This window comes from Phacochoerus africanus, chromosome 3 (genome assembly GCF_016906955.1).
Source record: "Phacochoerus africanus isolate WHEZ1 chromosome 3, ROS_Pafr_v1, whole genome shotgun sequence".
In the NCBI taxonomy this organism is placed as follows: domain Eukaryota; kingdom Metazoa; phylum Chordata; class Mammalia; order Artiodactyla; family Suidae; genus Phacochoerus; species Phacochoerus africanus.
In genome coordinates this window covers 181,219,030-181,245,477 of record NC_062546.1, presented here as the reverse complement: position 1 = coordinate 181,245,477, position 26,448 = coordinate 181,219,030, and the positions used below count along the sequence as shown (strand labels likewise).

General features: G+C 35.8%; 1 protein-coding gene across 17 annotated transcripts in view; it reads left to right on the top strand.

The window, feature by feature from the left end:
- The window catches only part of IKZF2 (IKAROS family zinc finger 2), a 158,178-nt gene that overhangs the window by 26,513 nt on the left and 105,217 nt on the right, over positions 1-26,448 (top strand). The window contains exon 1 of one of the 17 annotated variants that reach the window (XM_047773419.1): positions 8,143-8,808. The exons of the other annotated variants lie outside the window; for them this stretch is intronic. Within the exon in view, the coding sequence (XP_047629375.1) occupies positions 8,778-8,808 (31 nt within the window). The 5' untranslated portion in view covers positions 8,143-8,777. Of the gene's footprint in view, positions 1-8,142; positions 8,809-26,448 lie in introns of those variants that run through there. 17 annotated transcript variants of the gene reach the window in all.

Here is a 26,448-nt window from a genome sequence, read left to right as displayed (position 1 = left end):
TGTGAAGAAAGAAGAAAAGCGGTGAGGGAAATGTCAGCTCTGAAACCATCCATTACGTAAGTTCCGAGCTGGAACTTTGGTGTTATGGTATGATGGTGCTGGGGATGATGGGGGTGTGGGTAGTGAGCTTCATCCCACAGAGGGATGTGGCCAGTGTTACAAAATTCTGCCATGGTCGGTCTGGGGCTGACGAGCAGTCTAAATAAAGATTCTAAGTAAAAGTGACATAGGAGCAGAGTATAAAGTCAAAGCAGTAGAGCAAGATAGAAAATGAAAAATAAAGGCCCCACTGCCCAGGTGATCCTAGCTGTCAATTTCTCTTGTTATCAATTTCTTAATTATCCTTCAATAAGTTTTTAGCCTATTCTAGCATGTTCAGTATAGTGCTAGCTAGTTCGGCTACAATATAGACCACCATGTCTATATATATATTTTTCCTTTTCTGTTGATAACAAATAAAATTACACTGTGCACGTTGCTTATAGCTTGGTTGATTTTTCACTTACAATTTTTTTTTTTCACATCACTGTTTTGTTCTTGGGTGCTTATAATGCCATTATACACTGAGGATACACGGTGACTTCGTCCTTCACTGATGAACATTAAGTTTGTGTCTAGGTGTTCACTGTTACATACAGTGTTACAGCCAGTGTCCTGTCTGTCCTTTTAGCTTTGCAGGCATCCTCAGCATAACTTGGCTGTAGATTTGCTATGTCATGAAGTATGTGCAGTGATCATTTTTAATGGATCAAGTATGGGCAGATTGCCCCATGAAAAGGTTACCAATTTACAAGTAGTTTGTGAGTCTGTTTTGTCATCTTTGACAACAATGAATTTTATTAGTTTTGGTTCATCTGATGGGGGGGAATAGTATATAAAGTTAATTGGTATTTCTTAATTATGGTTCTTTAAACATTGTTTTATATATTTGCTGGTTGTGATGTCTGTGTTTATTTTCTGTCCCTGAAGAACGTTTCTGCTTTGGCATCCAGGAGAAATTATAATTAAAAACTCTTGTAAGAATTAGGAGAAAGAAAAAGATTTTATCTGGTGTACATGGTGGTTTTTCTTTTGTTTTTTGTTTTGTTTTGTCTTTTTAGGGCTGCACCTGCGGCATGTGAAGGTTCCCAGGCTAGGGATCTAATTGGAGCTGTAGCTGCTGGCCTATGCCAGAGCCACAGCAACTCAGAATCCAAGCTGCGTTTGCGACCTATACCACAGCTCACAGCGACGCCATATCTTTAACCCACTGAGTAAGTCCAGGGATCGAACTCTCATCCTCACGGATGCTAGTTGCCTTTGTTAACCACTGAGCCACAACAGGAAGTCCATGGTGTCCTGTTTTGAGATAGTTTTAGTGGGAAGATACTGGTTATTTGATGTTAAAACTTCCAAAAACTATTCTACAGCAGAAAATGACACTTTTTTATTCCTGTGTCTACATTTATTTCACTTGCTTATCTTGGTAAAACACGTAAGACACTCTCCCAAGATTTCTAGCATAGCATTTCAGTAAAATTCGGAGGTTAACAAAATTTTAATTGCTACACCATGAAACCTGGCTATCTGTGTAGTAGCAGTTCTACACAGAGAAAAGAATGTGTATCTAAAAAGTTTAAGTAGCAGAGAAGAGAAAAATCAGGTGTTACTTAGAAATGATTTGATTAATTACTTGAAAGGGCTAGTTTAGGAATAAGGGGGATGCCTTTTTATAAGGTTTTAAAAGGGGCTAAAGAGCTACCTGTGTAGGACCTGATTTCTCCCTCTTTGGTATTTCGGGACTGGTGGAGATCTCAGAGTGTCAGTTGACAAGCAAGTTACATTGTCTGAAAACTCACAGGCTAAGCTTATTCCTGAAAAAGACTGAAGTCTTGTGTTCTTTTTATTTTCTTGCACACTTTTTCAGGAAACTACTCAGTTTTTCTCACACGGGAAATGGAAATATGCTTGCGAGCAAAGTTCGTTTCATGACACCTATGTTTTTTATGAGCAGTTAAACATCCAAATGTGCCTACAGTTTTGTAGCTCCCAGCCTGTCCCAAGAACTAGATTGATGGCAGCCTGTTAAAGAATATGGTTGAGGTCACAGAGGACCTGGGCATGTTCTTGGACTCAAAGAGCATCCTGAGGTAGAAAAAACTTGTACCGTTTTCCCTTTCTCCTGTGTGCAGGATAGAGATGACTCAATCTCTGCTTTTTGCCTATACAATTGCATTTAAAAATAATAAGGTTCCTAATTTCTCACACGCTTACACCCATGTCATTTATCTCACCACTGAGAATAATCTTGATGAATCAAACACTTGGAAATGACCTCAGAGGTCATTTAGAACAACTTCCTAAACAAAACAAGAATATCCTGACATCATGTGTGACAGGTGGTCTCTGGGATTTTGCTTGACCACTTCTAGTGTGAGAGGAAGGAAGATCACTGTTGTATCGTCGGTCAGCTCTGATTCGTAGAAAGTCCTCCTTTATATTGAGCAGCTTCACCTGCCTCTGTGGAATGTCACTGCTTTTACTAAGACACAGACTAAGTATCTCGGAAATTTTAGATGCTTTGTTCTGTATTAGTGTTTGTAGACCTAGGTTTTCATGCAGGTTTTTAGAATTTTGTATCGGCCCTGTGTTTGAAAGACTCTCATAATTTATTTTGAGGAATAATGCTGTAGTTAGCATATATATATTCCTGTCTCTTTGCCCCAGTAGCTATAAGTCAACCATCTAACCATGGTTAAGTAAAACACAAGCAAAAAACAAAACAAAACGAAAACCCTGACTTTATTTTTAGTAAGTTATATCTTAATAATGTTATTTTTAGTTACTGTAACCTTGAATAACTTTTAAGTCTTTTGACAATTCAGATTAGATTATAAAGGTGATATTTTGCCTGAAAACTGGGCATGAAGAAATTCATTCATTATATTTCCATTTCAAATGGAATACAAAATTTTGGCTTTGTGCACAGATGTTTTAGCAGTTACTGTTTATCTTAAAACTTGATGCTTTAAGACTTAAAAGGACAGAGACATACAGAGAGATGTTGCAAAGCTCATATAAAAGAAAAGGGATCATGTTTCAGGGATTCATTTAGCTTAGGATGTGAAAACTTACCCAGATTTTCCAGCTGAAATTTCTTGTGAAAGATTCCTAGGTGAAAAAGATAAGAGTTTCCTGACAGGAGTTCTAGGCATCTACATTTGTTCCTCCAAGGGCATTAGCAATATTTGAATTGGCTTATGACTTCATATTTCTCCCCTGCCTGAGCGGCAGTTTTACTGCACCTTTATTGGATTTACTATTGTAATTGGATATGGAATTGTGCCGGGAAGCATATATTTTAATATGTGCACCTTAGCAATCTAAATCATTAGGATGGTGACTCACTCAGCATTTAACAGAGAAATTAGCTGGCTTTGTCTGTGTGTGAACACTTGGGGAGGAGCTGACCCTAACTTTGGAAATATACCAGTATTCCAGATCGCCTGTGGCCGTAAGAAGGGTGGGAATTCCTCTAGCTTATCAGGCTAGACTTCATCAAACATATCTTTGCTTTATTTTGGAGAACTAACAAATTAGGGGATTCCTAGCTGAGAAATGATTAGATATATGTTTAGGAAATTTGCTAGCCCATTGAATTATGTCACTGCTGATTTGGTAAGGGTGCTTCAGCAAGTTCACATACTACCCTCGGGTCTCCCATCGTGGCAAAGAACATTGTGAAGTTCTTGGGAAAAAATAATCCTCACACCCAAGTTATTTTAAAAATAGTTGTGTTATAAAACCCTGTTTCCCAAACTTGTTTGATCGTAAGAATCATCCAGGATGCTTGTCAGACGAGAGTCCCACACCTCATTCCAGGTGTACTGAATCAGAATTATCAAGGAAAGAACCTGTGATTCTGTGATTTTGATGATCAGGGAAGTTTAGGAAACACTATCAAGTAATGAACACTATTATATTATTTGATAGTGTACACTATATTATTTGATAATGCTATCAAATAATACCTATGCAGGAAATTGGAAAGGACTGGTTTGAGGAGAAGACAGTGATGTCTCTAAGGAGCTGGAGGATTGCAGTGTGTTACTATCCAACACTAATAGGGTTCTCTTGTGGCGCAGCAGGTTAAGGATCGGGTGTTGTCACTGCAGTGGCTCAGGTCACTGCTGTGGTGCCCACTTGATTTCTTGCCTGGGAACTTCTACATGCTGTGGGTGCGGCCAGAAGAAAACCCCACTAAAATGTCCCTTACTTTTCTGTGATGGTACAAGCAGAATATGCAGTATGCCTGACTGTGATTTTTTTGTTTGTTTGTTTTGTTTTGGTTAAGGCTGGGGGAATGTAGAGGTAGCCATTTTTAAGAAAAAGCTAAAAATGTAAAGACATATTTATTACAATGTTTATATGTTTATATTGCAGTAGGCAAAAGGTCTTTATTCATTTGCTCTTGTTTTTTTTTTTTTTTTTTTTTTTTCCCCTGTTCTCTACCTGCCTTTGGTCATTTTCCCCTTTTCTTGGCCTTCCAGGTTATTTGGTTTGGGACATTTAATAAAACCATATGCAATATTTTCACACTATTTTTATGAGACTGGATATCGTCTCTCTCCACTTCTCTGTCAGTTGTATTCTTTCAGCCTGTTTACAAAAAACAGACACATGTTCCTGTTTCAGCTTGGGAGCTTGTGCATCTGTTGACAGTTCAGAAATAATCAGTTTAGATTTCAACAGCTGATTAAGTGCTCAGTTCTAACCAAACTGAGAAGGAACTCTTAAGAATGCTAACAGATATTATTCTACTTAGTTGTCTGTACAAAAATGTAATAATGATCATTTTAAAGCAATGCTGTGGTTATAAAAGGCCTTTGCTGCAATTATATTTTTCTTTCTTTACCTCAAAGAAGCTGACCAGTCTGCTAAGCACAGTTATTCCAAGAGTGATCACAGAAATTTCATTAGGGTCCTTTCACTTATAGCAACTCTGAATGTTAGAAAAAAAGTATTGGTGGAATTTCAGGAATATCCTATGCGATCTGCTAAAGAGTTTCACGGAGACTCCAGCTTCCACCTTGAATTACTACTGAATGTAAGAAGTATAGCTAATAGTATCAGTGTGGCACCCAAGTACTGATTTGCCTAAGATAGGAAGCCATATCCCCGTGACCTGCAGGTGAAAGGGAAAAAGAGAAGCATGCTTTAAATGCACTTGGGCGAGTACTTACCTAGTTGACCTTATATTTCTCCAGTAGTCTGTAGAAATAGAATGAGAACATAAGAGAATTGCTAGAAATAATAGAAAATGTAGAAATAGAATCAGAAAGCATAAAACTGATTTATAGAATAGATTCTTTAGGATAATTAGTGTGCATCTTAATCAGTTAGTACTCACTGAATACTTTATGAAAAATATTGTGCATTGGACAGAGAAGAAGAAATGCATTCTTCCTTTGAAAAGAATGGAATTTAGCAGAAATCATTAAAAAATTACGTATCAGCTGAATATTTTAGATGTCAATTTGAGATTTTCAGCAAACAAAACAGTTTTCCAATTGTATCCATACAGTTAAGGCAGAGGATACACTAAATTTTCAGGAAGAATTGGAGGTGGTTCGCCTTGTAGTTACGTTCATGGAATTAATCATTTTCTTTCTGTAGCCTTATCACCTGTTTCTTTCTATAGTACAAATCTGTTGATCATTCCCCTTCTCAAAAACGTTCATGACTCCCCTTACTTATAGGGAGTTATAAAATGCTATATTACCTTTAAAGAACTAATAAGCTCTTTAGTATTTTATACTACACCCTTTTTTAAACGTCATCTTTTATCTTCACTTCCTGAAATTCCCTTTCATATACACCATGATTCAGCCACAGACACTTGCCACATCTGCCTTGAACATAAGTTCTTTCAAATTGCCTTATATTTACATAAGCCTTTTTCTTTTCCTTGAACTTCTGTCCCTTTTTTCTTGATTCTCAAGAAACTCACACTCCTTAGAGAGCAAACGTTACTGCTTCTTTAAAGCTTTAGTTATTCCCCTGTAATCCTGCGGCATTGAGTATGTACCTATTTCTTTTATAGTATTTACTACGTTCTATTGTTTTGTGTCTGTCTCCCATATTAGTCTTTGAGATTCTCCAGTGCAGAAGTTATGTCCTGTTCATCTCTATACCTGTAATCTTGCAGTTGTACCGGGTATAGAGCAGGTTCACCCCTCTGCATTGTTTTATGAATAAATTACTCGGGGAGAGTGAATGAGCTTTCATGAAGTGGATGGTAGTGGGGATTGCCCTTAGGGGAAGACAGATGCGGTCTCCTTTAGCTGGGGGTGGGCAATGATGTAATAAAAGCCAATTTTGACCTGCTGTCGCCTGCCTTAATGTGAATAGGATGCAGTAGGAATCCATAAAGGATGGTGACCTTGGAACTCAGATCTGTATGGATAGTCTTGCAACTTGCAAGTCTATTCAGGCCTTGCTTCATGCTTATTTTTGTAATTCGGAGCTAGCCAGCATGGATATGTCTGTAGTTAAGCCTCACAGTAGGCTAGAGTATTGTATTAATAAGCAACATTCCTATGGACTTCCTTCTATGTGTCATCTGTAACAGAATAATAACAGTGGTACACCCTTTTTTCTTTGTCCTTCTCATATTTCTTCTCTCCCACACTTGCATCTATCCTGTTTGTGCTGGCTCATGGTTTTGGACTTCTAATGAAACTTCCTCTGGCTAAACCTAGGGAAATTTGTTTCAGCTCAGGCATTTGTCCTTTGTCAAGTTGACCTATTTCATTAAAAAAAAAAAAAAATGAGGTTGTGGTGGGCCGAGTACTTAGAACGCAGGAAGGGGCATGCCACCAGTGCCCCAGCAAAGCTTATGTAGATAAGGCTAGTTGTAGCACAGCAAATGAATTGTCTTTGGATCTTTTGCTATTCTTTCTTCTTTCTCAGTACTCCCTGTAGAAACCCACTTCCCTTGCGGTACTTTCTTGTTACTTCACTATTCTGCTCGGTCCAGCCTCCCCTTTCAGGGTTGCATTTTGCTTTTATGTGTCTCCACAATCCCTCTTTATCCAAATCAAAACCTTTCCCTGGCAGTAGGGAATCCTTTTTTCAGCTTTCTGTCCTGTGATAGAACAATTTGGTAAACTCATTCAAGACGAGTCTTAGTTTAATAGATTACTGTTGTCTTGTCTAAGCAACATGTATACTTTATGTAGAGGCTTTTCTAGAAATTTGGTCTCACGTAGTTGTAATAAAATTTTAATAATGTCAATTTTAAGCACCAGATCATATTGGAGGGCATGGAGAAAAAGTCTGGGGCCCATGAATATTTTTCTTTTGTTTTCTATGAAATTTATGACATTAAAGTAACTTCTTCCAGCCCAAGGTACTAGACCTGTGTCGAGACATTTTTTCATGAATATCAGTATGACAGACTAACTTTGGGGTTAAAAAACTGTTAGAGAATGTTGGATCTGGAAGTGATCCGTTGGTATTTCTTTGACCCTATGTCAAATAATTTTGAGGGATGCAGAAGACTCAGGTGATATCTATAAAACCCTATGAGGGCTTGAGCTAGTAATATTTGAACCTACCTTTCTCAGTTTGTTGAAATCAGTGTTATTTACTTTTGTTTTGTTTTATTTCAATATAAGGAATTTCTGGTTATAGGTTTAAATACAGGACACATTTACAAGTGTCTTTGAATACTGCATACATGTGTACTTTATAATCTTACAGCAGAGACCTCCACCCAGCCCTTCTTTATGGATAAAGAGGTGTGGAAAAGGTGTGCTTAATTTAATAATTTCCACACTTGACAAAACACTGCCATGGAAAAGAATTGCAACTGTTTTTGTAAAGCCTCCCTAAAACCACAGCACTTAAATATCCATGACGATGAAAATGCCACAGGTATAAAAATATATTTTGTAAAAATATACCAAACTTTTCTATTTTGGTATCCAATGCATTTTTCATAGGAAGGAGGGAAAACCTAGTAAGTTGGAATACACAAAGCCTGAAGTCCTTAATATAACAGGGATTGCCTTTAAGTCTGTTTATAAGCCACTTTTTTTTTCAATTAAAAATATATTTTTAATAAAAATGTATCCTGATTATGGTGGTGGTTACGTGAATTAATACATGCTGTAGAACTGGTTCTAAAAGGAGGGAAAAAACTCAATTTTTTTGTTTGGTGGTCTAGAAATAAAATATTAGAATGAAAGAATGTACTTTGCATTTAAAACCATGGTAAAATGGTGTTAAATTTCTAGAATAACCAGTGACAAAACTTGGTAAATGTGACATCTGATCAACAGAATTATACAAACTTACCATTTATGAGGAAATACATTTCAAGTCACATATCAGAACTTGAGGAGTGTATTTCCCCCATATATTCAGGAGTTCTGGTGGTAGTGGTGATAATTGCAGTTGCAGTGTCTGTGGTGCTAGAGGCAGGGGCTTGGAGTTGGTAGAGGGTTGACTGAGAGTCCCTGTTCAGGACTCTGGCCTTAGCAGGGTGAAGGTGTTGACTCTTGGCCAATTGTCAGTTCTTTGAAGTGCCTAACAATTTGCGCATCACAGACACTCAGCTAGTGATTAGATACTGGGGCCTCACTTCTGCCTAGGTTGAAATCTTGGCTTCACTTATGAGCTGTGTAAGCTTGGATGAGTTGCTTAACCCCTCTGTGCTTCACCTCCATCTGCCCCAAAGGTTGTGAAGGATACTTTTCTCATAAGGCTGTTGGGAGGATTAACTGAGGTGAAGCATGAAGCTGTTAGCAGAGTCTGGGACACCTAGTAAGTGATCTTGTGAACGCGAAATGCTGTTATTAAATAACTGTGGGATGAATGGCAGTGGCTCCTGTGGCTTTCTGTGTTGGGAGACAATGTTGAATGATGATGCCTCATTTACACATGGGCTTGTTGAATGAGGTCAGGAGCTTTTGTGAAATTAATTTCTTTCGTAGTACAGCACAGAATATGCAATGTCTAAAGTTCTCATGTTTGTTTCCTCTCTTTCCTATATACCTTTAATTCTGAGCTTTTTTCCCACTGAACATGACTTTAAATGCCACTAAATAAAAATTATTAGGTAAACCAGTTCTGTGAAGGATTTATAATATAGGTTAGTTTTCCTGGATTGTGTTTATTAGATGTGAAAATCATGATTTTAATAAAGTACATTTTAATGATATGTACTATATTGTAAATGTTTTTAACAGAATGAAGGCAGTTTAATTAAGGAGAAAAAGAAAATATGCATAAATAAAAAAGGTACCACACTCATAATCCTACTACAATCAGAACCAACTGCTATGCAAAATAATTACAGCAGAAATTCTTACATAGCATTTACTTTGTATCAGGTACCATTCCAAGTGCTTTGCATATAATTTATTTAACAACTGAAAGTATGTCCAGGTCATTTTCTCTGCCTTTGTAAACATAGGAATGGCTGGAATCATATAATAAAAAACATTTATTATATGATTGTTTTTCCCCTAATGGTATGCATTTTAAACACTATTTCATGTTTCTAAGCACATATACAAACTCTGTGTGTGTGTGTGTGTGTGTGTGTGTGTAATGATTTTTAACAGCTACTGAGGATTTCATTCTGTGGTAATGAACCTACTGGTACATCATTCTTGTGTCCTGAATTTACCACTTAAGATGTTGGTCATATGACTTTGTTTTTCCTGCAAGTTTTATTAACCCAAAAGTCAATAAAGTATCATCTGTTATCCTTATTAAAAGAGGTTTAAGTGTTACTTTGGTATATCTGAGAGTTTCACTTTGTTTTTTGTTTGCAGAATTATGAAAGCTCTGATATTACATAGCTAATTTTTCCTGTCAACACCCAAACAGTGTGATTCTGAAGTAGCTATTCATTTCTAAAATGTAAATTTAAATAAGACCTAAGTATTTATTATGCCGTGTAAATGATTAGGATTTCTGGGTTTATTGACATTTGGCATATAACATTTTTATTGTTTTTTTGGTTTATAGGAAAATCTTGGTCTAATGCCAACATGAGTATTCTCTGATAGCAAATCGGACATATTCGTTGAGATCCACATGGTTTGAGTTATGCAGTGCCTTCACCTATCCCTTTAATTTATTTTTAAGGCAGGAGATGAGAGTGATGGATTGGTTTCAGGGTGTGAACACCAGTCTCTGATTGTAATTCGGGAGATATGTGGATCTGAAGTTGATGGGCAGGCTGCCTGGTTAGCCAGGCGAGCTTCCATTATCTCAAGAACCTGTACCGATTAGTCTGCTAGCATTTTGAGAGACCTCACTATGAAAACAGACATTTTCCCAGGGAGGCGGGGACATGAAAGGAAATATTCCACCTGAGGTTTAATTCTTTCATTGTTTCAAGCCTATAGAATTTCATCTAACTAAAGGATAATATATTTACTTAAGAGGGGGCTAATGTCTTATTTTCCTCTCCAGTCACTGTTTCCCTTCCTCCTACCTCAAATTAAGACCAGTTCATCTACAAGGCATACAAATGTATAATTTTGTTTTCCTAGGCCAATGCCTTGCATATACTAAAGTTCCATAAACTTAGAATATTGAATGGATGAAATTAGTTTAAGAACCATAAAGCAACATGAAATATGACATATAACATATGTCATTGTGTATATTCATTCTCCGGCTTTTTTTATGGCTACTGTGCCCCAGTATTACCTTATGTAGCTGTGATTTTTGCTGTCTTAGTACTCAATTGAATCCGCTGTTTTGTAATGTTTGAGAGTTAATATGCATATGCTTTAATTCTGGAAAGCTTTCCTTAAGAGGATTTCTGGTTTTGTTTTTTCAGAAGTTTATACTTTGATAAAAATCATGTTAAATCAGACACTGTGGAGGATCAGATCTTTACACCTTTCAGAAGACTTTTGAGGAATCTCTTACCTTGATTTTCTCATTCTTTTTCATATACTTTATTTTGTGACAGTTTATACATTTGGTTCATATGATGTTGTACATCACTAGTCAATTATTATGATCCCTAATAATGTATCTCTCAAGTCCCTCCAACGGTAAATAAACCAAGGGGTAAAACATGAAAGGCTAAACAAATGGTCTTTCTTGCTTCATCTTTTATTTAATCAAAATACTTTAACATTTTTCTGGAGCAATTTACATTTAGGATTTATCAAATTAAAATGATCAGAGTTCTTTTCAGAGTAAAAAACTTTTTCCCTCAACACACACAGAGGTACACATCTTTATTTTAGAGCCAGATTAAATTTTAGATTTCTCTGAAGAAAACACTGTTTTTTTTTATTTCAAGAAACAGTATTGTAATCATTAGCAAATATGAGCACTAAAAATATGTTGAAAAATGTCATTCAGCTTCTATTTGAACCTGTATTTAGAAGTTGAAGGAATCCAGGAAGGCATTTAAGGACAGAGAGCAAGGCTCCAGTGAATGTTTTAGGCAGGACTGATTGTTATAGGCATATTAGGAAGAGGGTGGTGCTGCAGTTTCAGTTGCAGATAGGTGTCCTGCCAGGCTGCTAGCATTTGCCGTCCTTGGGGTAAGTATAAAAATATCCATTTACCTTTTTTCCCTTCACACTTGATTACCCCTTACCCTCCTTGCTGAACAGATGCCAAATTTAAGAACATAATCCCAGTCTAATTTAAGAACATGCTAACACTAAATAAAATAAACACCTCCCTTCATCCCTCCACTCAATTAGACAAAAATGTGCCAAATGTCATTAGGTGCAATTTGGAAAGAGAGAGAGAGATAAAAGAACAAACAAAACTTTTCACTTCAAGAGTTAACTTTTAAACACGACTTTCTCTTTGCTTTATTGAAAAACAGACACTTCCATAGTTAAAGGGTTTTTTGAAATTGTGGCTTGAAATTAATGCAGCATATTGCTAGAGGTAGCCTAAATGTTACTATCATTTGCTATGTGTAGTGGTCAAATTCTAGCAAGTTGATGGAAGAGTGAAATTATGTCTAATAAATAACTATCCTCTATTGGCTTCAGAGTTCACTTTAGAGAGGCCCTGGAATGCTGGGAGTTGAGGAGGAATAAGATAACTCTTTGCTCCAGGCAGAATTTAAGATGTTTTTATACCTAAATACTGTAAAGATTAAGGTGCTCTTGGCTTACCATTTCATTTTGAACTGGAGTTGTACCATGATGTATCTCTTGGATTGTCCCTTTCTACAGCCATGCCCAGAGCCAGCTGAGTGTTCATTGTTAGTCTTGGTGGATAAAATAGAAGGACTCATGTTTTTCTGTTATGGTAGGAATGACCACTGGATACCTATACCCTTTCATACAAATGTTTCCCATATGTTTATCTCCACTTCGTTTTGAATCCCCTAAGAAATGGCCTATATATTTAGAGAAAGAAGGAGGATATTTGTTCCTCCCACCTCTCTTATTACCACCTTCTCCAGTAGGAGTTTTGGGTAAGAGATGTCAAACCCATGGATTTCAGGAACTTGATCACGCTCTTCCTTATGACATATCTGTGCTAATGTCAAGGGTCCCACTGTCTCTTTAAGTACTCAATAAGAAGTAGTAAGGAGTTAGGAGATAGTTAGTAAGCCAGAAAGTTCTCCAGAGTACCTATAGGAAACATAGCATAAAAGTGTCTCTCAAGTTTGCAGATTTGAAAATCTGGAGCAAAAGACTGCATCTAGCAGAGATAATTATATGTTAACTCTGGATTAGTTAAAAAGTATATAGTTAAGAGTTACATTGTATGGTAACTCATTTATAATGTCCTGGTAAATTATAATTTCTTAGAATGCTTACTGGTTCATAAAATCCTTAAAAGAATGTATGTGCTTATGTATACAAAGGGGGAGTGAAAGGGAGACCTTAATGCTTATTTAATTCAGCAAATATTATCTCCAGGGCCTTGGAAGAGAAGATAAAGTGCAGATAAGAGACATTTAGATCACATTGTTTATCACTATTTCTGATAGATCTTAGGAAGTCTATATTTTTAATGATTTTTCCTCTGTTTCTATCTCTATTTTAAGGATGCTGTTTTTCTTTGACAACTGTAGAGTTAAGGGAACTATTTTATCAAACTAGTCAAATGTATTATTGAAACATGAATTTTCATTCAATCTTCATAAAACCCACGATGTGTGTGTGTGTGTGTGTGTGTGTGTGTGTGTGTGTGTGTGTGTGTGTGTATAGTCCTCATCTAAAAAATGAAACATGGAACTACAACTAAAGGCCATTGGGAGGTAAAACTGATTCAAACCTACATTGCCTCACTGCAGAATCCATGTTCTTAGCTGGTATGACAATATTTCTAAAACTACAGATTGCAATTATTGATGAGTTACAAAATCAATATAGTGTGTTGCAACTAGAGGTTTAATAGAAATGATATGGAATAAAAAAGAATAGACTTTGTAGTAAACATACATTATGTGTAGTAAGTATAAATATTGTTTATGAAACTTTTTCATAAACATGCGCACGTATATTTAGACACATAGATATGCATATATATTTAGTTGCAGTAAAAATGTATTTCTTTTTGTGTATCTGGGTCAAAAACTGCAAGCCACTGAACTAACCTATAGAGCTGGTCAATGCCTTGAAAAGAGTAGGTGTTCAGTAAATCTTATTAAATTAAGGTCTTATTACATTAAAAAAAAATCCACAGTATTAGGCTAAAAGGCTTCTGCTGAGCATAGTTTCCCCGAAGAGTAGAACTGAAAGTGTTAGTCCCACAGTTCCTAACCAACGGACCTATAACAGTCCAATATAGTCAATTAATTTATATCTAGTCCCAAATAAATTTAAGTCCTCTTCTCAAATGTTTCTGCTTGGTAATTTTTAATTGCTTTAAGACTTGGCCTCTTATACTTTAATACTGTCAAGTAAAATCATTCAAAATAAGTGGCAATTCCTAAAGAATAAGTCAACAAGCAATCTAGGTTCTATTAAAGTAGTGATATATTGTCAACAAGTGGGGTTTATTTCATCAATGCAAGTAGAGTTCAATAGTAGGAAATCTGCTGTTTATCATATTAAACTAAGGAGGAAAATCATATGCATTTGTCTTTATAGGCACTGAAAAGACATGAAAAAAAATTAGCAGTTAACAACCATTCTTCATATTCAATAAGATAGGATTGAAAGGAGACTTCTTCAATGTGCTAAACTGTATTGATAGCAGCCCCGAAGTCATTGTGATTGATAGGAGCACACATGAGGCATGCTTATAAATGTTGGAAGCAAGAAAAAAAAATTGTTTTAACTGTCTTTACCATTATTTAATGTTGTGCTGGAGGAAACTGCCTATGCAGTTGGATAAAAGGAAGAAAATAGGGTACAAAAATTTGAGAGGAAGAGGTAAAAAAATCACTCTTTACAGATGATAAGATTTTATACTCACAAACCTCAGAGAATCAGTTGAAAAATGATCATAAACAATAACTCTGTGATAGAGTTCTAAATTTATATGTATTTTATTTAATTGCATAATATTTATGTTAAAGATCATGAAAAGAATACTTAATAATGGAAAGAACTGGAATTCCCACTGTGATGCAGCAGGATCGCTGGCATCTCTGGAGTGCTGGCACGCAGGTTTGATGCCTGGCCTGGTACAGTGGGTTAAGGATCGATCCAGCATTGTTGCAACTGCAGCTCAGAGCTGATCCCTGGCCCAGAACTCCGTATGCTGTGGAGTGGCCAAATAAGAAAAAGTAAAAATGGGAAGAACTGCTGTATTCTTTGATAGGTATATCATCTAATCCATATCTAATACTGAACATACAACATCATCCATATCTCATACCAAACATCAGAATAAGTTCTGAATTGGAATGAAGATTTAAATCTGAAAGATGAAGCCATAAAAGCAATATAAGAAAATATGAATTTCTTATGAGGTTAATATGGAAAAGGCCTTTTGAATAAAATTCAGAATCTAAAAGTCAATTTTAAAAGAGGAATGTATTTGAATTTATAAAATTGAAAACTTCTACATGGCAAAATACATCAGCAAAACCATAAATGACAAGTTGAAGGTAAAAATTGCAACTCATTATGAATAAAGATCTAATCTTATTATATAACAAAACATAATAATTGACAAAGAATGCCTAATGGAAATCTGGCCAAATTAGCCTAACACATAGTTCAAAGGAAAATACCAGTGACTTTTATACATATCAAGAGTTTCTCAACTTCATTCAAAATAGAAGAAATCTAAAACTACGCTTGACAGAATTTTAAATCCAATACATTAGCAAAAATCCAAATGTGTAATAGCATACTCTGTTGGCAAGGCTACCAGGAAATAAGGATTCTTAAACATTGTTGATGGGAGTGCAAATTGGTATGAATGTAAGTTGGAACAAATGCATATAAGGTTTGATTTAGTGTTCCTATTCTGAGAAGTTTACCTTGATATGTTTGTAAAATGTTCAGTGTACAGATTTATTCATTGCAGCATTGTTTTTAACGGTAAAATGGGAAACATTTGACAGATAATGTCCGTCAGTAGAATACTGGTTAAATAAATTAGGCACATCAACAATGGTGTATTATGTAGGTGTGTAAAATGAGGAATCTTATGAATATAGAAAGATTTCTAAAATATATTGCTAAGTTAAAATTAAAACCAAGGACAGAATAATATAAACCACATTAATGCAAAAAAAAAAAAAGAAATTGCTTATCATTGTGTTAAAAATATCAGGAAAGATATATAAGAAAGTAAAAAAAAATGTGTCTTGGGGATATTTTGGTAGAGGGTTGAGGGGTGAGAGATGAGTAGATAGAGGAGTGGATTGGAAGTAAGGCTCTTCACTGTATACTTTGAAAGCAAGACTTTTCACTATATATATTAAATTTTTTGAATCATAAATATATATGTATATGTATACATGTACATAATATATATTTTTATATGCATATTATATACATTTGTTCAACCAAAAAAGAAAAGATAAACACTGAAAATAAGTAACCCCATTATTCAGTAATTTTCCTCTGAAGTGGGACTAAAAATGTCATCCCCATGGTTCCATGCAAGTGGAACTTTAAGAGACCAACATAATCCATTCACTTTCCCTCCACCCAACTTAGATGCAAATTCTTCACACTCAAACCATTTGTTGATGATTTTATTTATTGTATACATTCAATAATTTTAATTGCATTTTTCAACTATCAGAAAATAGGTGTAAGCGGTAGTTTTAAGAACTGATTAAACAATAATCAGGACTGGAATTGGTCTTAAAAATTCCTGGATGTTATTATACAGCATGCAACTCTGAATATAGTTTACCTTGCTAATGCTTATTTCTTTAAAGCATAACATTGTTTAATTGCCATGCTGTACCATGATGGTAATAGTGCTAATGTTAAGAGTTCATTTTCATTAGTGTTAAAATACAATTAATGAATATGAATATACAGGACATAGATATCAGTAAGGACGTTGAACATCTCTTCAGGATGGGATTCAAGAGCTATGTCTTTGATAGGATTCATTTATTAGCTGTGAGAATTATATAACCTTTCAGAAAGTTGGTTTCTTAATTTATATAAAAAAGATACCAATATGTACTTGCCTCACAGGGTTGTGGCCAAGATTGGAGTGAATATCTTTGAAAAAGAGTTAGCATAGTAGATACTGAATATAAGCATTTATTAGTTTTTGTGGTTATGTTAATCATTATATGCTACCCTCAAGTTCCAGGATGAATGGTCACATGGCAGTATGCACAGTTTACCCTTGCCTATAATATTTATTTGAATAAAAAGGGGGAGTTAATTATAAAATTTTTACTGTTCTAAGTTTGTGTCTAATTGTAATTTTCATTTACTGAAAGTTTGGTAGGATCAATTATTAAAAGCATTTTTAGGAAGTTGCCTTGTTCAGAGAGGGTTAAGGATCTGATGTTGCTGCAGCTGTGGTGCAGGCTGCAACAATGGCACGGGTTCCAACCCTGGCAGGGGAACTTCCGCATGCCATAGGCATGGCCAAAAATCACTTTTAAAACCATCCCTCAAATAGAATATTTAATGTGGAGAATTAGCTATCCATTTAAATATTTTAAATAATTGTTTTTTAAAAACCTGTGTGTGTGTGTGTGTATGTATGTGTGTGTATTCACTGGCTAGAATAAAATGCAGCTGTTAAAAATTGTGGACTATAAAGATAATTATGGCATAGAAGATTTCAAAATACAGAAATTTATGTATTTTATTATAGTTGACTTACATTGTTCTGTCAATTTCTGCGGTACAAAAATACAGAAATTTAAAAGGCTGCACAAGTTTGTTTAGTAGGATCTTAAGTTTAAAAGTAAAAACCCACATATGTAAATGTATGTGTATTTCATGGAGAAAAGATAGGAAGACTATACATCAGATGTTAACAGTGGTCGTCTTTGAGTGTGAGAATTGTGATGTTTTGTATTCTTGATTTCTAAATTTTCTGCAATAAACATGTATCATAAATATATATAATATTTAAAAAGCTGTGTGTTTTTACATCTGCTTTGAGAGTGGATGTCAGGAAGAGTAGAATATATACATACCTCCTAAGGAAAAACAGTTCAAAGCTTGATTAACTTTGCCAGTGGGATCTTATTCCAGAAGAGTAGAAGCTGGCACCTGGAAGCACTCTTGGCACATTTTCATATTGAGGAGGGGTTTATTTTGGTAAAGTAACACTACCACTATAGCCTGATGGCTACTGAAGTGGGATCAGATCTCAGGTCACATCAGTTCAGTGGCTCAGAATGTAACTCAGCTCTCTGAAATTGTGGGCCACTCTAAGGGTTTTTAGAAGGTGATCCCAATGTCTTTTCATGCATCTAAATTTACTTATGGAGACCAAATACGGATCATAGGACATCAGGGATGGTAGAAGTAGTTGATTAAGCTAATATAAGGAAAGTTATTTTGGGCTGTGTCAATGCAGGTAAAATTTAAAAGAAGTATGTAAAGTTCTGCCAGAATTCTGCTCAATTTAAACAGATCCCTTACTCTCCAAGGAAATAATTCCACATCTTATGTACTCTTCATTATTTCATTCCTTAACAGCTAGTGTTCCATTCGACATCAGACATAACACTCATTATGAATACTTTGGGGAATATTCAGAGAGCTACGCACTAAAAAGGATATCTTATGGGTTTCTATTTAATAATTTCAATCATTTTTTTCTCAATTTATATTCACTCCATCCTTCTGCCAACTTAATTTAGTGTCCCTGTTGTCTTTGTGTTATCTTTTGCCTAATTTAGGTTCATGGCCCTGATTCTTTGCATTTCATTTAATCCTAGGGCTTTTGTGAGATATTTCAACCCCTTTCATTTTAGAGGTGTAAAAACTGAGACACAGGAAAGTTAGTGAATTGTCCAAGGCTGCAGTTAGTAAATAGACAAAAGTCAACTTTTTTGACTTCTAATTCAGTGTGTATTATGCTCTGTCATACTCCAGTTATTTTTGAAAATTCTCAAAAGTTGTCAAGAAAGGCCTAGAATTGTTATGATATCTCTCTGGAGTATAGAAATATGTATGTGTGATGTATGTTTAATTTTTTTTTGTTGTCTTTTAGGGCTGCACTGGCATCATATGGAGGTTCCCAGGGTAGGAGTTGAATCGGAGTTGTAGACACTGGCCTATACCACAGCCACAGCAACACAATGCGGGATCTGAGCTGCGTCTGTGACCTACACCACAGCTTATAGTAACATTAGATCCTTAACCCACTGAGTGAGGCCAGGGATGGAACCCGCATCCTCATGGATGTTAGGTTTGTTAACCTCTGAGCCATGACTTCCATATGCCCTGGGTGTGGCCCTGAAAAGCAGAAAAATAAAATAAAATAAAATATAAGTATATAGATTGGAGAAAATGTTCTCAGATTATATATTTATCTTTTGCCCCAGAGATGTTTTATCATCTGAAGTAGACAAAAATTAAATAATGTGAAGGAAGTTTCAAAACTCTTAAATCTTAGTGCCAACAGTACAATGAACTAAAGTTCTCTGATAGTTTGGTTAAACTGTAAGCTACAGCATCACATGCTAACAGCAGAGATTTTGAGCATGATGCCAATCTATCAGTGGTTTTTTCCTGAAGAGTTTTTTTTCCCAGAATTCTGATTTTTATTTTTATTTATTTTTTAATTTTCTCTTCCTTATGAATTTCTTTTTTCTTAAGATTTTTATTTTTTCCATTATACTTGATTTATAGTGTTCTGTAAATTTCCATACAGAATTCTGATTTTTAGTGTTTGATAGATAAAAAAGGGTCCTTGTACTTTTGTCTTTTAATTTTGGTCATAATTTTATACGTTGGTAAGCTTTCTGTAAGTTGTGTTGTTTTTGTTAAGGAAATATGCACACATGTAGTCTATAATTCTTTAAATGTTTCAGATAAAACCGTTTCATCAAATGTTTGGGGAAAGTTTGAGTATATCAGAGGTGATGTATTGTGTGTAAGCAAAACTTTCAGATAAGAGAAATACTAGTTCAGGAATAAAAAATATCATTCCCTTATTCTGTGCGTGCGTGTGTGTGTGTGTGTGTGTGTTTCCCTCACTTCGGTGGTATTCTCCCCCTTTCTTCCCAAACCTCTGGTGTATTTTCACTAATAATGATGTCAGGTTCTTTAGGGAGCAGTTGGAAAGGAAAACAGCAGGGGAGAAGAGGATTGGATCTTTGGGGAATGATTGGGAGGCAAGGCGGTTGGGGAATTGGTTTCTATGGGTAGCTCATGGGAGAGAACTCTGCACTAGGAGAGGAGTTGAATCTTCAGGGAGCTTCAGGGGAATAAAGGGTCAGGAATCGGACACTTCAGGGAGTTATTGGAATGGAAAGAAACAGAGCAATGAAGAAATTCTTTTGGATACTCCTCAAAGGAGACCAGTGAGGGAAAGCAGTGAGCTGCTCTGAGAAAATTCTGGGAGAGAAGTAGGGGGAGTAAGGAAGAGTGAAATCGTTCCCCTACTTTTGCTGTTGGCGCCAAGTAGGTCCATGGTGTGAGGAAGGATCTAGATAGTGGTGGTTACAAATTGGTTGGCTGTGTACATCTCTTTGAGTGTGTGAACGTTGTTCTGATTTCCTCTTTTTACTGTCTTATCTGAGTATGGGAATGGCTGAAGGCTTTATTGCTATCTGTGTGTTGCATGCTATGTGGATCTTTTAAGGTGTGACCTTATCAAAGTTGGCATCTAAATGCAAAGGAAAATGCAGGGCAAGCTTGTTCTAGTTGGGGTTCCTGTCACCAGACCATAGCGATGTGGAACAATGGACACATTTCCAGAATTCACTGGGTGCAAGCAGAGTCCCCGCTTCCATGCCTGTCCTTATCAGTGTTTAAAATAGTGCCCAGTACTATGAGTACTATCTATAAAGAGAACACCTCCTTCTCATTCTCTTCTTTTCCCTATCCTGTATGCATATTTTAGGGGGCAAGGCTTTTGTTTGAGTGGCTAGAAAATGTGGAAAAACAAGATTACAAGGTCGGGGTGAAAGTAGTACAAGATTGGAAGAATGAAACTCTTTTTCTTCACTCAGAGTAAAATGATACTCTTGGCTCAAGGCCAGAGAAACATAGGAGTTAGGATGGTGCAGACAGGACTGGCAATAAGTTTGTTAAGGAATGGGCTGAGAGCCTTGTCTCTGCTCCGCGGTTTACTGTTGTATTTGTGTTTTAACTCTTTGTTTTTTGTCCGTTGGAGGCAGTGGTAGAGAGATTACACTAAGGTTCAAAACCACAGCGAAACAAAACTTTGAAACACTTGTGGGGTAGCTTATGAGATAGGCTAACAGGTTCTGTTTTAATTGTGCTGATAATTTTTTTCCCTGAGGGCTTTTGCAGGGCCTTGGAATAGTTAACCTGCTTTTTCTCCTTCTACTTTATCTATATTGCAAATAGAATCTGAAGTCTGTAAGCATTAAAATAAAGGAGACAAAACAATTTTATGCAGAAAATATATACGTATTCCAAATGTGCCCTTTATAGGACATAATTAGCCTTCCTCTTATTCAGTATGTTTCAAAATATACTATCCTTTTAGTTTAACTTTTTCCTTCTAAATGTGATCACTTTATTTGTGATTAATAATTTTACAGTGTATTTTCTGTAATAGTTGTTCAAAGTTTAAGCGACATCGTTAGCAAATCTATATACCCCTGAAAATAGTTCATTTTTAAGTTCCCTTGCAGTATTGTATTAATTATTCAAAATTATCCAAAGTTCACAGAACAAACATTTATTGAAGGTCAAGACGTCATTTTAGTTTAAGAAGACATTTTCTTTCAGGGAATGAAGGTAACACTAAGAAAGATTAAATAGAGTTCCCATTCTTTCCTTAAAGAAAAAAAGTCTGTTCATTTTCTGTCTTCGTGTACTTATTCATTTATTCTTTCATTCAATATACATTTACTAAGTACCCGCCAAACTTCTAGCATGTTGCCTTTTGTAGGCATTAATGAGATATTTTTATGAAGTCATTAGTCCAGGCCCTGGTGACAGTCAGGTGTAGGTTAAAATCCAAGTGCTCCTGTTAGCTGTGATAAACATATACACATGCCTGTTTGTCTATCATCATTGATCACACTCTGTCATCATTTACCCCAAAGAATAACTAGCCACTGCCTGAATGACCTCTTGTGAATAAATTCATCTCTCTGAGTTTCAGTTACTATACTTATGTAAGGGGAATTGATAATGCTTGCATTGGTTGACATTGTCAGAACTAGGTGTGTATTTAAACCTCCTCTATAGTATTTGGAACAGTATGGGAGCTCAGTTACTTCTTACTGTTATCGCTTATATTATGATTACAGTGACTGCTCTGTGGACTTGAGCCTCCAATTATTTTCTTGCCTCCTTGACACCTTACACTCTTATTTTTCCATTACTGCCTACCCACAGTATTCAGGACTTAAAAAGAACTGTTTTCAGCTGCCCCGTTGGTCACGCTTGCTTCCATCTCAATGCCTTCATGCATGCTATTGGAGAGTGGCCGAATAATGCTGAGGAAGCACTGCTTTTTCTTTTCCTTCCTCTGGTACAGCTGGGATTATGACAGAAAGAGTGGACTATATCATTGTTAGTAAAAGCAACAGTATATTTTTCTATAAACTCAATGTAACTGAGACCTCTTTCTTTCAAATGTTATATATATTCTTGTTAAAACTCTTTGCTGTGTGCTATTGATTTTTATGCATTCTTTTTTGTTAATTTCTGATAATGAGTTATTGGAATCTTAAGAGATTGACATCTTTTTTTTGTTGTTGTTGTTCCAAATGGCATAATGTTTTTATGTCAGAAACAAAGAAGAGGTGTAAAAACAACCTCCAGACTTGTCTTGGTGAATTGTGAAGTGCTCTGGTTTATTTTGGTTTCAACTGCATTTTATGGTCAAATACTGTATTGCACTGTGCATTTTTTTTTCTTTTTTTGGTCTTTTTGCCATTTCTTGGGCCGCTCCCGCGGCATATGGAGGTTCCCAGGCTAAGGGTCGAATCAGAGCCTATGCCAGAGCCACAGCAACGTGAGATCCGAGCCGCGTCTGCAACCTACACCACGGCTCACAGCAACTCTGGATCCTTAACCCACTGAGCAAGGGCAGGGACCGAACCCACAACCTCATGGTTCCTAGTCGGATTCATTAACCACTGCGCCACGATGGGAACTCTTGCACTGTGCATTTTAATTCAGCATCGAAAATTCAGCCTGCAGATTTTTTTCGTTTTCTACTTTCTCTTTATGCTTCAAGAGCTTGTTATCTTTGCTCCAGCTGGAGAAAAGTTGGGCAAACAAATACCTTGACAACTGCTAACAGTATCATGTCTTGGCTTTCCTGGGTACAGAAAATAGTTATTTCTAAGATTGTACATCAGTCTCATCTGAAAGATGCCACTCACAAATTATAATTAAAATATGCTGAAAAATGAAAACTGCCAGAACTTTAAAACTGTATATTATATGTGCTTTTTTCTTGGCTTCACCAAAAAAGTGAAATATATCTGTGGCAGATTCAGGTTTACAGCCTGGAATTCACTTCCTTTTGGCTCACATGGTGACACTCTTCTAAGTGCTGGTTTTGAATACTTGAAACTGGTTATGGATCAGTTATCTGAAATGGTAGGTTTATTTGTTAAGGGAGGGATATCATTATTTCCTGTCCTTCAGAGAGAGCTAAAAAGTGAGAATAAAGTGGTAAGAATGTTCCTTTGCACTTTAGGTGTGAATGTACTATCATTTGTGCTACCGACTTGATTGCCACAGCTACTATCATTAGCATCTTGGACCAAACATGGAACAAGCTGTACTCTATTCCGTGTATGATGGAATACAGAGACTGATTAAAAGTACTCTGAAAGGCAGTGGATTATTTTTTGATAGCTGATTATGGTCTTATACACTGGGTTCTTAAACTTATTTTCCTTTGTGGATATTAGACATTTTTATTCATTGCTTTTTGAAGTGAAATATACATTTAATTTGGACCTAGGGAAGGCTTTTCTCCATTTGGAACTCTTTTGTTTTTGTAATCTCAGAATCATCTTCAGAGTAGGTATTGTCAGTCATCAGAAAAACCTCAATGTGAAGAAAGCTAATATATCTTAAGTCCTTTACAAAGGGCATTCTGAAGGCAGAATGGAGTGAAGGTATCTATTCCATTTCATCTCTGATGCCGTTACTGAACTACCTTAGGTAAGGAAACTTTTAGTGTGACATTTGAAAGGAGAGTTCCTTGGGATCAGAAAAATAATGGGTAATGCCGGTTTAGAGACTACTTTTTACCTTCCTTTCCAATCCCAGTCATTAAGGAGTGTTTTAAATAACCAATGAAGGTGGCTGTGTAGTGCAGTGGATAAGTTCATTAGACAGCACAGTGGATTAAATAACAAAGGAAAACACTTCATGGTCTCTGAGATTTTTTGGGGGGGGGTAGGCTTGAAACGTATGAAGTGATTTATTGGTAAATCAAACTCATTATAGACACAAGAATGTTTTCTCTCATGTTATTTTCTTGTGCTGTTCTCTTCTTAGGGATAGATATATAGGAGATTTTATTTCATTAAGAAAGGGATATATATCCCTTTATTATATATAATATACAGATATATTTTAAAAACATATGTATACAGAAAAGGTCAGCCCTGGAGTTCCCGCTGTGGCACAACAGGATCAGTTGTGTCTCCGCAATGCCGGGAAGCAGGTTCAATCCCCTCCAGGCACAATAGATTAAGGATCCAACTTTGCCACAGGTCACAACCATGGCTCGAATTTGACCCCTGGCCTGGGAATTCCATATGCTGAGGGGGCAGCCAAAAAATACAAATAAAATAAAAGGTCAGCCCTAATAAAGTTCAGTTGTGTAGGTAAAGTCTATATTATTATTTGCATTAATGCCAGGACTGATAAGAGGTTGTGTTGACACCATAAAAGAAGAAGAAAAAAACAAACCAAAACATGATAAGCATTATATATTCTGTAAGAAAAACTAAACATTTTAATATATTATTGACTTTAATTGTCTCTATACTATCGGTCCTTCTCCTTAACTCTGTACAGGTACTTTTTTTTTTTTTTAGTACTATCTGGGGTAGCAACATCTTCTGTTAAAGTTGCAAAGTGTTCCAAAATATGTTGTGATTAGATTACTGTGAGGAGCTTCATCCGATGATTTAAATGTAAACCTGTAAGGTTACTTTTATTAGTTGTTTATCATAGTTTATTTAGTCACTGTTCTACAGTATAGAAGTTACTCTATACTACTATGTACTAAATCAACATTAAGTTAAAGTCCAGTTTCTTCATTCATTAGTCTTTTAGGATACTAAATTAAATTGGTGGTTTTTTGGAAGGGCTCAAGATGGCATAATGGCTATTTTGTTGTTTTTTAATACTTAATTTGAATTATTGAGATCCATGTAAGGGAAGTATCCTAAACAAGAAGGATTTTAGTTTGTAATTTTAGTTTGTTTTATTGTAAAATAGTTCCTATCCATCATTCCTAATATCTAGTGTTCTTTATAGCAGTCCTACTTTAATATGCAGTCTGTGGACCAGAAAGTGTTTGTTAGCAGTTGGCCTTGAGATAAATATAAAAATTAAATATTTAAAACTTTTGTAAAAATTTGATAAAATAATATGTTTGGAGCTTGTATTTTGTACTTTTTAAATACAAAGTACTTTTTACATTTTACTTTTATCGTATTAAACAAAAAGTATTTGTCTATGAAAAATTGGAGTATTTTTTAAAAAGGTGGTCCTTCATCGATCATTTGACAAACATTGCTCTAGAGGACATAAGGAGAGTCACCTATGTGCTCAGTGTCAGTTGCCTTAAATGCTATACATTAAAATATAAACACAGCCCAAACCAACTTATATTACTAACCTACTTGTGTAGATAACCACATAATTTTTATAAATGAAATTAAAATAAAAATAAAAGCTAATTCTTTGTGGCATCTAGAGCAGCAAAGCTTTTATTCTACGTCTGATAAGTATCATTTATTAAGGGCTTACAGTGTGCCAAGTACAAGGGGTTTGCTTCATCTCAGTTGCAGTGGGATGGTTACATATAGTATCCTCATTTTAAAAATGAGGATTGGGGGGTGAGGTTGTTAAATGCATACTTTTTTTATGATAGGCTGGGAGATGGTGTTTTCTACTTTATATCCCAGATTTTTAGGATATTCTTTTTTAGTAGTGGAAGAAAGTGATTATGTTATGTGTCAGTGGATTTTAATATTTTTATGTGTATTGGGCTCCAAAATCAGGAGCTAGTTAGAGGTAGAAAAGGAAAGCTCAAGTATTTGCAGATCTATATGAGTAAATTGGTACGGGAGAGTAAGATGAGTCTTCCTCCCCCATGTTGATTTTGACCTCAGAGTCTTACTACTAATTATTGATTAAATGCAAAACTTTAGGGATAACGTATTCAAATTATAGTTGATACTGTTTATAAGGTAGGATCCTTCTTCTCAAAAAGATGAGATGTAATTTTTGGTAGGCATCCCTGCTCTTCATGTGGACAGTTACTCAACTCTCAAGAAACGTGTGGATAATATTTATATCTCATAAAGTAATACTTAAGATATTTTTCTCCTCTAATTTCCTAAATAATCTATTTTCTCTCTCTCTCTCTCTTTTTTTTTTTTGGCTTTTCTAGGGTTACACCCATGACACATGGAGGTTCCTAGGTTAGGGGTCTAATTGGAGGTCTAATCACTGGCCGATGCGTCTGCAACCTCTACCACAGGTCATAGCAACCAGGGATCGAACCTGCAACCTCATGGTTCCTAGTTGGATTTGTTAACCACTGAGCCACAACAGGAACTCCCTATTTTCTTTTTATCTTTGCAAATGGACAGAAGGATGGAGGGGAGGGAGGAAGGCAGGTGACTTTTCTCAGGTAGAGTCCCCATCCAGA